This window comes from Dunckerocampus dactyliophorus, chromosome 6, assembly GCF_027744805.1.
Source record: "Dunckerocampus dactyliophorus isolate RoL2022-P2 chromosome 6, RoL_Ddac_1.1, whole genome shotgun sequence".
NCBI classification, from domain to species: domain Eukaryota; kingdom Metazoa; phylum Chordata; class Actinopteri; order Syngnathiformes; family Syngnathidae; genus Dunckerocampus; species Dunckerocampus dactyliophorus.
The window spans coordinates 32,923,407-32,933,622 of NC_072824.1; the positions used below are offsets into that span (position 1 = coordinate 32,923,407).

Below are 10,216 nucleotides of genomic sequence, written 5' to 3' on the forward strand. Positions count from 1 at the left end.
AAAGGGGAACAAGTGTTAGGACACATGACACGGCAATGCTTTCCCTGTATCGGCTTGGCGTCGGATCCATACGAAAATTTGCAGTATCTCCGAACCCCTATACGTTCAAGTCGACACGCTTTCAGGACTTTTCCGCAAGATGGTGCTGTTGGCTACGAATCAATGGCAGGATGCCCTGCAAAAGCAGTGTCAACCCAAAGGTTCCCACAGTCTACACTGCTTCGATGGTGTTTTCCTTTTCTAACTTGGACAGGTTGTGGAAAAAAAGCATTGTTGCTCGACACAAAGACGTTCTAGGCTGTAAGTAGATTGTCAAACTGCAGCATGGTGGCCAAACCATACAGTTCTTAAGAGAAGAGATCCCACTGAAGACGCCGAGTGCATGTGCTCAGCGTCAGACGCTCCTTGTTGACATACTGAAGCAGAGCATGCCTCCCTTTGGAAACTGAGCCGCAGGGCAGTGTTCCAACATCAGAAGGACCCCAAACACATCTCCAAGACAACCTCTGCTTTGCTAAAGCTGAGGCTTAACGTGATGGACCTAAACTCTAATGAAAATTGAAAGGATGAGAGGTGACATTGATATTTTTAATTTGTACATTTTACATTTTGAAAGCCTACATCACAGTTTATGTCTTACAGGTGACAAATTGTATTAATAGCATTCATAGCAGTACTGGTATCAATGTTACAGTTGATAAATCGTATTAATAGCATTCATAGCAGTACTGGTATCAATGTTACAGGTGACAAATTGTATTAATAGCATTCATAGCAGTACTGGTATCAATGTTACAGGTGACAAATCGCTTTAAAAGCATTCATAGCAGTACTGGTATCAACATTTCAACTTCTCAGTTTTTGCTGGGGGCAGGGCCAATAAAAAAAATAAAATAAAAAAAAAAAGTGCGGGTCCCTAATGGCCCCAGAGCGGCACTTTAGAAACCCCCGCTGTAAATTCTTTTCCTTCTTTAAATGTGAGTCATTTTACAATGTACGAGCCCTCCCCTAACTGGTGGATAGAGATGCTTTTTATTGATAGCCAAAATACCGATATTGTCCAGCACTTCATTACCGATACCAATATCAAGCGATACAGATATTTGCAGAACTTCCCTCAAACACTGCAATATGCAATACAAGTTCTAGAAAAAGTGCCTTTTGTTTTAAACATTTTGTCTCAACTAATGTCATTAAAAAATGATGACCAATTAAAGGAATACGCCTAAATCGCCCCTCGCATAACCAGGAAACCAGCGCTTTCATGGCCAACTGACACTAGTTTTAAGACCAGATGCAGTTCTACGAGTCTCCCTATGAATGTCTCTGGTGGGCGTGTCCCTATGAGATGGTCACAATAGGGTCGCTGGCCTACCTGCTGAGCAAAACAGCTTTTTTGTGGCCACTCGTCCCATGGAATGAGATCATCTTTGGGGGAGGGGATGTCAGGATAATGTTATAAGCAGACAATAGGTGTTGTGGGTTCTTTTGTTGGCTGCTGAGCGGGTAGGAATGGGTCCACAGAGACGCTGACATCTGGAGTGCACTTGGTGTTGCTTCATTGCAATCAGCTATCGCAGCATTCAGCTAGGATATGGAATAATAATGACCACCCCCTTGGGGACACACCTACCAGGGACATTCATGGGTAAACTCCACACCTACAAACTTAGAACGGAAGAAGCCTTTTGGATAAAGGCAAAACAGCTTCAACAAACGAGAAGAGTACAGTTGCCCAGATCCAACCTTTGCGGGCTACCATGACCTGGACAGAGGCACACCCACTGCAAGTAGCATCTTAGAATTTTGTCCAGTTATCGTCCATCTTTCGTAAATGGACTGAGGGACAGGAAGAGAGTTTTCAGGACTGATTTGGAGGTGGCTGCTGTCGAGCAATCTGCATGGTGAAGAAAAGTCATTTCAGAGCTCACACGTGCGTTCATAGTGAGTGCGTTCTTACCAACGTGGGCTGGCATGATACCCAGCTGCTGACGGGTCACAGACGCACGTGGGCTGGAAAGAGTTTCTGCTTGACTCCTCCGTTGCGCCGGAACTTCAATGACGACGCCAAGTAAGCGCTCGTCTTCGTTTGCAGTAGGAGTGGTTTTATGGGAGGCCTCCGTGACACTACTTGGAGCACCGTCTGACATAAAGGGGGCGTTGCTACTCGGCTGCCAAGACTCCTGAGGTGTGGCGGAACTCATTGAATGATGCGGTTGAGATAGCAGACATGGGAGAGGAGCACCCAGCTCACTGAGGGGGGTTGCAAAAAGGTTGCGAAGAGACCCGGCACAAGTTGTTCTTTCATCGGGAAGATGCTGGTATTTGGCAGATTCTGGAGGAGCACAGTTGGACTGAGCCAAGCGACGAGGACTGACAGGGTCTGTTGAAGTGCTGGTGATGTTGCTGGCAAACTGGCATTTGAAATGCGTTTTTGAGGTTTGAGCACATCCAGGCACAGAGTCAAGAGAATCTGTGATTCCCGCAGAGTAATATTCCAGCAGTGTCTCAGACTGGGTGCTTTTTTGTTTCACAGAATCTCTGCCTTCAGTGGAAGCGGTGAAAGGAGCTTTGTCTTTTAACCGTGTTGACTGCTCAGAGAAGGGATTGAAAGGTTGGACTGAGTCCTGGGAATTATTTGGGAGATGCGATCCATGTGGCGTCAGGGGTGTGCGGGCTTTTGGTATCGATACCACACTCGGGGGGCTTAAAAAGAGGCTTCGAAAAACATCCTTGTTGGACTCGAGACTTTGATCCCTGTCCATGGAGGAGGCCATGTTAGCTGGAAGATGAGGAGCGGTCTTAGGACATGCTGTCATGTATCCTGCCAGCGATGCTTCACAAGAAGAAGCAGGTTCCTGGTTGTCATACCCAACATCCTGCTGGGCTAACGTCTTTTTCAACGTTTTTTCCAGCACTTTGTTAGCACAGTTTTTGGCAGGTAACACACCTGTGACATTAGGCATGCGATGCAAAGCAGAGTCGTGCTGTGATGTGGACGCCCTGAGGACAGCTTCAACAGAGTAAGGAATCTTGCTAGGGTTTCCCGAGCCGCTGCCATCCCATGGAGCGGGAGGAGCGGAAAGAGGAGAGCCATCTTGACTTGGTGGAGTTTGGAAGGCACTAGACAAAGGATTGTACAACTGAGGTCCGAGCAACACTTCCACAGAGTAACCAACGGGGGCCACAGGATGGGGGTTATGTAATGGACTGTCGGGAACCGGAACAGATGGTTCATGTGGTTGAGCATCTTCCTCGGCGACAGTGGCGTCCTCAGTAAGACACAACTTTTCCTTACCGGCGTTGGATTCCGCACTGTTGTAGAAGTTGAACCTGAAGATTGAAAGCAGGACACAGTGGGTCTCACCTGGACACATCTTGGTACATAATGGTATATTTACATGGCAATAGATGCAATGGTACACCCAAATCATCGGACTGTTCACCCCGCCCTGCACAGGACAATCCGCCCTTAAGGATATTTTGCACTGTGTGCGCGCATGCATGTGAGGCTGGAGAAAAGCCCTCCGCGTGACGTAATGTTTCATATGTATATATTACAACAGCTGCGCGGCCCCCCCGTCTATGTCGGCGGCGTGCTCAGGCAACTTGGACCCAGCAGACCTCCTCAGCTATGATGTGATATATAAATATCATATATAATATAAATAGACGTGAAATACCACCTCTATAGTCAACTTTACACTCCTATTAACAAATACAGTAGACATAAGCGAAAATAAAACAAATAACGCTCATGCTTGTGTGTGTTGCTGTAAATGTGTTCTGGCTCTAGAGGACGGGGGAGTGGGGGGTAGACAGGAAGTGACGTTTGGGGTTCAGAGTTGAGTTCCTGTTGTGAGATCATTTAAACCTGCAACAAAAGCCTGTCGTTCCACCAATCAACTTGCGTGTCTGACCGAACATGACAGACATTTTGTGTGTGAAAATGCTTATTTTAGGCAAAAAAAATGTTTGACTAATAAGCTGTAGTCCAGGAAACAACATGATTTATAATATCAACCTACCCTGGACTGGGTTTAGCATCTTTAGTGTTCACATTCAAGTGGCCTTCAATGTTCCTGTATGCTACATCAATGTTGTTATTTGAGAATTGTATTCATCTCTGTGGAGTTTGCACGTTCTCCCCGTGCATGTGTGGGTTTTCTCCGGGTACTCCGCTTTCCTCCCACATTCCAAAAATATGCATGTGAGGTTAAGTGGCGACTCTAAATGGTCCATAGGTATGAATGTGAGTGTTTGTCTATATGTGCCCTGCCACTGGCTGGCCACCAGTCCAGGGTGTACCCCGCCTCTTGCCCAAAGTCAGCTGGGATAGGCTCCAGCATACCCCCGGAACCCTAATGAGGATAAGCAGCATAAAGAATGTATGGTTGGAGAATTGTATTTGTTGAAGAATTACCTGCCAGTAGAATGCAATTACATTTTCATGCTTCCTTTTAAAAACAATTTAATAACAATAACAATAATAATAAATGAGAGAATTTTGGGAGAAAAAAACGTAACTCAGATAGTGGGGATGTTCTCCGTTTCAATGACAGTGTAAAACACACACCTGAAAGGCTGCATCGATTGATCTGAAGCATTATTTGCTTGTGTGGTTGCGGTATCAGCTGGATCGACGACTTGTGTGGCTTCCAGCTCGTCTGTAGTGGCTGGCTGAACCCAAGGCGTCTGCACAGTTTTTTTTGCAAGCTCATTGTCCACGTTTATTACCTGGACAGTAAAAAAAACAAAACGTGCAATCATTTGGAGCCCCTCATCATTTCATAAAGAAACATGCACACACATTTGTGGCTAACCAAATTCACGTGACTCACCTCATCCAATAATTTTGCCGTAAGGTCATTAAGTGGCTCATGGGAAAACAGACAATCCTCCCCTCTGGAACAGCATCCTCTATGATGGAAAAACTTGCAAGGGAAGGACTGTGGACACTGATTACGGAAACAACTGTAATGGAAGTGTGTGGCCTATCCTTGGCATGCCAAGTACCTTCCTACTAAGGAAGCGTGTGCGTGGGCTTCCCTGTATGCTTTGTGGGTTATACATTAGTGTAAAATATTATCGTTTAGCATATATATTAGTGTGCAAGTGTCTATTTCCATACTGACAAACCAAAAGGATGCGGGGTCCACGATCACATTTTCTTTAAAACCAACTAATGGTACAAATTTTTTATATTTAAAGAAAAAGAGACTGCATCTCAGCTTTGTGTTGTCAGTGACACAACGTATTACTATCAACTTATTATGAACCTTGTTGGACACTTTTTTGCTGTTTTTTTTTTTTTACTTTTACAAATATTTACACTTCTTTCATATACATTTTTAGTGTGAATATTATGACTTCATTCTCACAAGACTTTGACTTTATCGTAATATAACACTTTCCCCCACAACCTCAAAATCTTCAACTTTATTCTGTTTCGCTCGTTTCTCACATTGACTTTTTTTCCTTTAACTTCTCAGCTTTATGATTTTTTTTTATTATTATGACTTCACTAAAATTACTGCTTTTTCCTGTTTTTCTATTTTTTTTTTAGTTTTCTAGTCTAAGCATATTTTTAGAATTTGCCAAAAAACAGAAAAATTATTCTCCTTATGATACACATTTTGCTGTTTTTTTAAGTATTGTACTTTTTATTTTTTAAATCCTATTTTTAGAATGTGCCAAGGGGCAATAAAAACAAAACAGGCCACACTTTGGCCACCTGATGTAAACGTAGTGATGGATAAAAACGGAGTGTACCCGCATTCTCACGGCAAAGGATATTGTGCATGAACGGACAGCTCTTCCCTTGAATGCAACATCCTTGCACATAAAACTTGCAATGCTGTTTGATGATATCGTTGGCAGGTTCAACGTGCTTCATTTGGCAGCCGTCACCCTGCGGAGAGCCGTGACAGGCATCTATATTTACAAAGTCCTTATTTCAACGGTAGAACTAAACGATAACCCACCTTAATGCACTTTCCAAAAAGGAAATGTCTGCAAATGATCTGTCCATCAAAATCCAAAGCATTCTGCTCCTTAAACTCCGGCGTAAAATGTTGGACTTTGACAACCTTTAACAAGAAATGAGCATAATGCAACCACTTTTGGAAGTCCCAACAACAGATCTCACCTGTGCATGGTTTCTGTTTTTACTGCCTCCGTCATGTTTCCGTGCGTTTCTTATCTGATGCCTATCCCCTCGACGCTGACCCTCCTGATGGCGTTCCTGTTGTTGCGTACTCACACTCAGCCTGGTTTTAAAACGTTGGCCGCTGTAACATACCTTCTTAGCATGCTTAGATGCTGTCGTCCCCTTGATGACTCCACCACTTGCATGTTCATAGTCACCTTGCACTTTCACAGGCTTGGAACCCTCATTTGGGAAAAATGTACCAAAATATCTCCTGGTTGCCTGGGCCTGCTGATATTGCCTCTGAAAGAAGAGCAGATAAATCAATTGCCTACATTATGCAATGCTAAATAGCAGTCAGCGTTAGGTTTATCCTAGTTTGTCCAAGTGTATGTGTGTAATGCCATTGCACAGACTTAATACAAAACCTTCATACCTTTATACAGGGGCCAGGTCGGTCGCTATTCCTCTTTCTTCCCCTGTCCCTTTGAACATCGCCAGTGTCGTTTCTAAATGAAATTAGTCAAGTGAATATTTGTGAGACTTTAATAATTGTTGGTAATAATTGTTCAAACGGAACTGCAACTATAAACAACATCAAAAGGCAACAGCAACTACCTGAAAGTACAAGGCGGTTGACTTGGACGCCTCACACAGACGTCAGACAGCTTTGAAAAAAGGTTGGAGAATGCCATCAGGACATTAAAACTGGTCAACCGAGGATGTAACCGCCCCGAAGACAGAAAAATTAACAAAAATGTTTAAAAAGTCAAATCTTCTTTATCACTTAAACGTGACACCGGTGCAGCGCCATCTTGTCGCGAGGATTTTGCGTCACAATCTCCATCACTTTAACGGGACGCCGGTGCAGCGCCGTCTTGTCGCGTGAATTTTACGTCACACAGCTCTGCTTGGCAGTGAAATACGTTCAAAGAGCCATTCCCTGTAATGGTCCAAAAAACCTGTCCGTAGATAGACAGCAAAACACCGCGGTCCAAACTATTATGTAGTTGTAAAAATTTATGTAGCTATACAAGAAACACAAGCAAACGTGTAACAAGCCAGCGCGATCTAGTTTTCATGCAGTCAGATTTACTACGCACTGAGTGTCGTTACCACTGATCTGTATAATACATCTGGATAGCTCATACGTCGCACCCGCCCGTCCAAGCCGCTGAAGCCAAAGAGACGCCATCTTACTACTCACGTCGCGACTACATTGGCACAGCGTACATAGTGTACAAAGCAGATGAAGAGGCAAACAGAACATCTATATTTTACATTAAGAAGCGGGGAGATTCTCCCATTCCTTCAAGTAACGCAACCTTCGTCCCTTAAAAACCATTTGATACGTTATTCTCTATCTTTTGGATATATTAAATGTACTTTTTCCCCTTCCAATTCTCATTGCCTTTGGGACAAATTTCTACTGTGCACCCTGGCTCAGCACTCCCCTATAGCAATGATAGTTTTACTCCTCTAGAAAGAGATTTTCATTTGAACTGCATATCCCATCCCTTTTTTCCACTAAAATCCATGGTCATGATCCTTTACTTTTTATTCTTACTTTCATACAATTCACTATGCTCTCGTCTGTACAAAATATGAATCATAAAAGAGACAAGTCTTAAAATAATTTAACATTTTGCTGATTTTTTTTGTTTGTGTTATGAAATAACCTCTTTTCTGATACAGAAATATATTTGAACAAAAACCACAGCAATAATATGTGATAACCATAATGTGTAATAACCATAAACACATACACACACACACACACACACACAGAAAACAACAACACTGAAACAAAACCATATGCTTTGGGTAAGACAATACGTTGTTTGCAATCTCAAACATACCGGTATGCATGTTCAGTAATATTATTTTCCAGAACATATCATATGAATGAATCCTTTTACGTCAGTCATTCAGCAGCAATAAAAAATGGTTGTTTATCCAAATGAAGGGTCATGCCAGGTCAATTGTATGCAAACTGTCTTGCTAACTGCACTGTATACAATGCCTGGTAAGCATCATGGAAGCACTGAGATTCTTCCATTCCTGCAAGTAACGCAACCTTTGTCCCTTAAAGAAATACATATATCACGATATAACAAAGAAGTATGTACATTTCTTCTTAGCTATTATAAAACTATGTAAACCTATCAATTCTGGACATACAGACCCTTTCCAACAAATTAGAATGTCATGGAAAAGTTGTTTAATTTCCATAATTCCATTCAAAAAGTTAAACTTTCATAGATTATAGATTCAGGGCCCTCAATTTAAACAATTTCAAGTATTTATTTGTTTATTTTTACATAATTTGGGCTTCCAGCTCATTAAACCCACGAAAACAGGAATTCAAAAAATTAGAATACTGTGAAGAAATCAGCCCAAATTTTGCAGGGCATGAATGTTTTAAACTGAGTGTCACACGCTAATCATCTACTAAACTCAAATCACCTGCACAGGCTTCCCCAGGTGTCATTCAATTGCTTCAGTTTGGTTCAATTGTCTCAGTTGGGTTCAATATGGGGAAGACTGCAGACATGACAACTGGCCAGAAGACCATCATTGATACCCTCCATAGGATGGGTAAGCCACAAAAGTTCATAGCTAAGGAGGCTTGTTGTTCACAGAGTGCTGTGTCCAAGCATATCAATGGAAAGTCTAGAGGAAGGGCAAAATGTGGCAGGAGAAGATGCACCAGCCAAAGAGATGACCGTGGGCTTCAGCGGATTATCAAACAGGGAAGATTCAAGAATCTGGCAGAGATCCAGAAAGAGTGGAATGAGGCGGGAGTCACAGCTTCAAAAACCACCACATTCAGACGCATCCAGGAGATGGGCTACAACTGTCGGGTTCCTCGGGTCAAGCCACTTCTGAACCTGAGCTACCGTAGGAAGCGTCTCCACTGGGCCAAGGAGAAGAAGGACTGGACTGTTGGCCAGTGGTCTAAGGTCCTCTTTTCCCATGAAAGTAAAGTGTGCCTTTCATTTGGGAATCAAGGTCCAAGGGTTTGGAGGAAGACGGGTGAGGAACAGAACCCAAGCTGCCTGAGGTCCAGTGTGAAATATCCACAGTCCGTCATGATTTGGGGTGCAATGTCCGGTGCAGGTGTTGGTAAACTCTGCTTTCTTAAATCCAAGGTCACCGCAACAGTCTACCAGAATGTTTTAGAGGACTTCATGATTCCTTCTGCTGAGGATCTGTATGGAGATGCAGATTTCATCTTCCAGCAGGACCTGGCCCCTGCCCATACCGCCAGAAGCACCAAAACCTGGTTTGATGCCCATGCCAAACTCAGCGGACCTAAACCCCATTGAGAATCTATGGGGTATTCTCAAGAGGAAAATGAGGGGCACCAGACCCAACAACAAAGAAGAGCTGACGGCAAGCATCAAGGAAATCTGGGCTTCCATAACTCCCAGGCAATGCCAAAGGCTGATTGCTTCAATGCCACGTGGCATCGAGGCAGTGATTAAGGCAAAGGGATTCCCAACCAAGTATTGAAGATTAACATATCGTTTTGAAAGTACCATATTTTGATTTGATGTGATCCTTTTCTTTCTTTTTTTTTTTTCCTGCAAAAACAAAAGTAAATGGTGGTTTTTTTTTTCACAGTATTCTAATTTTTTCAATTCCTGTTTCCGTGGGTTTAATGAGCTTGAAACCCAAATTATGTAAAAATAAACACTTGAAATCGTTTAAATTGTGGGCCCTGAATCTATAATCTATGAAAGTTTAACTTTTTTGAATGGAATTATGGAAATTAAACAACTTTTCCATGACATTCTAATTTTTTGGAAAGGGTCTGTACATTTAATCAGAGGAATTTTACACTATCGAAAATATCAGAGATCGACAGTGCAAAACCCTTAAATGATCAATCATAAATCTACATTTCAATCAAACTTACACGTGAAATGTTCGTCCACAGCCTTTGAACTGGCGATTTGTGCAGTTAATAGCTGCACATGCAGGCATCTTAAGTCGAAATTTGTGTCCAATCCGAATTAATAAAAGTTCACCACGAATGCAAAAGCTTGCCCGAGAAGTGTTTCT

The 10,216-nt window shown here is 42.7% G+C and overlaps 1 protein-coding gene across 3 annotated transcripts; it reads right to left on the minus strand.

Annotated features, from left to right (window-relative positions):
* Positions 1-585: 585 nt before the first annotated feature.
* Positions 586-7,321, minus strand: LOC129183337 (uncharacterized). Of its 3 annotated transcripts, none has more exons than XM_054780456.1 (9): positions 6,767-7,321; positions 6,585-6,657; positions 6,302-6,451; positions 6,149-6,244; positions 5,985-6,089; positions 5,796-5,911; positions 4,842-4,950; positions 4,577-4,737; positions 586-3,333 (listed from the first exon to the last, which is right to left on the minus strand). In XM_054780456.1, exons 1-9 carry the CDS (start codon positions 6,841-6,843, stop codon positions 1,815-1,817), a joined length of 2,406 nt encoding a protein of 801 aa, XP_054636431.1. In that variant the 5' UTR covers positions 6,844-7,321; the 3' UTR covers positions 586-1,814. The 3 variants fall into 3 exon arrangements, with proteins under 3 accessions (XP_054636431.1, XP_054636432.1, XP_054636430.1); XM_054780457.1 differs by having other exon boundaries at positions 586-1,897; positions 1,961-3,333; positions 6,149-6,451; positions 6,767-7,320; XM_054780455.1 differs by having other exon boundaries at positions 6,149-6,451.
* Between the last annotated feature and the right edge of the window lie 2,895 nt (positions 7,322-10,216).

What these genes read in the sequence shown, in the direction of transcription:
- LOC129183337 (XM_054780455.1), bottom strand. Translation starts at nt 6,843, where the DNA reads ATGGCATTCTCCAACCTTTTTTCAAAGCTGTCTGACGTCTGTGTGAGG. An exon ending in CAACCGCCTTGTACTTTCAG is followed by an intron (nt 6,658 to 6,766) that starts GTAGTTGCTGTT and finishes AATTTCATTTAG; the next exon opens with AAACGACACTGGCGATGTTC. An exon ending in GACCTGGCCCCTGTATAAAG is followed by an intron (nt 6,452 to 6,584) that starts GTATGAAGGTTT and finishes CTCTTCTTTCAG; the next exon opens with AGGCAATATCAGCAGGCCCA.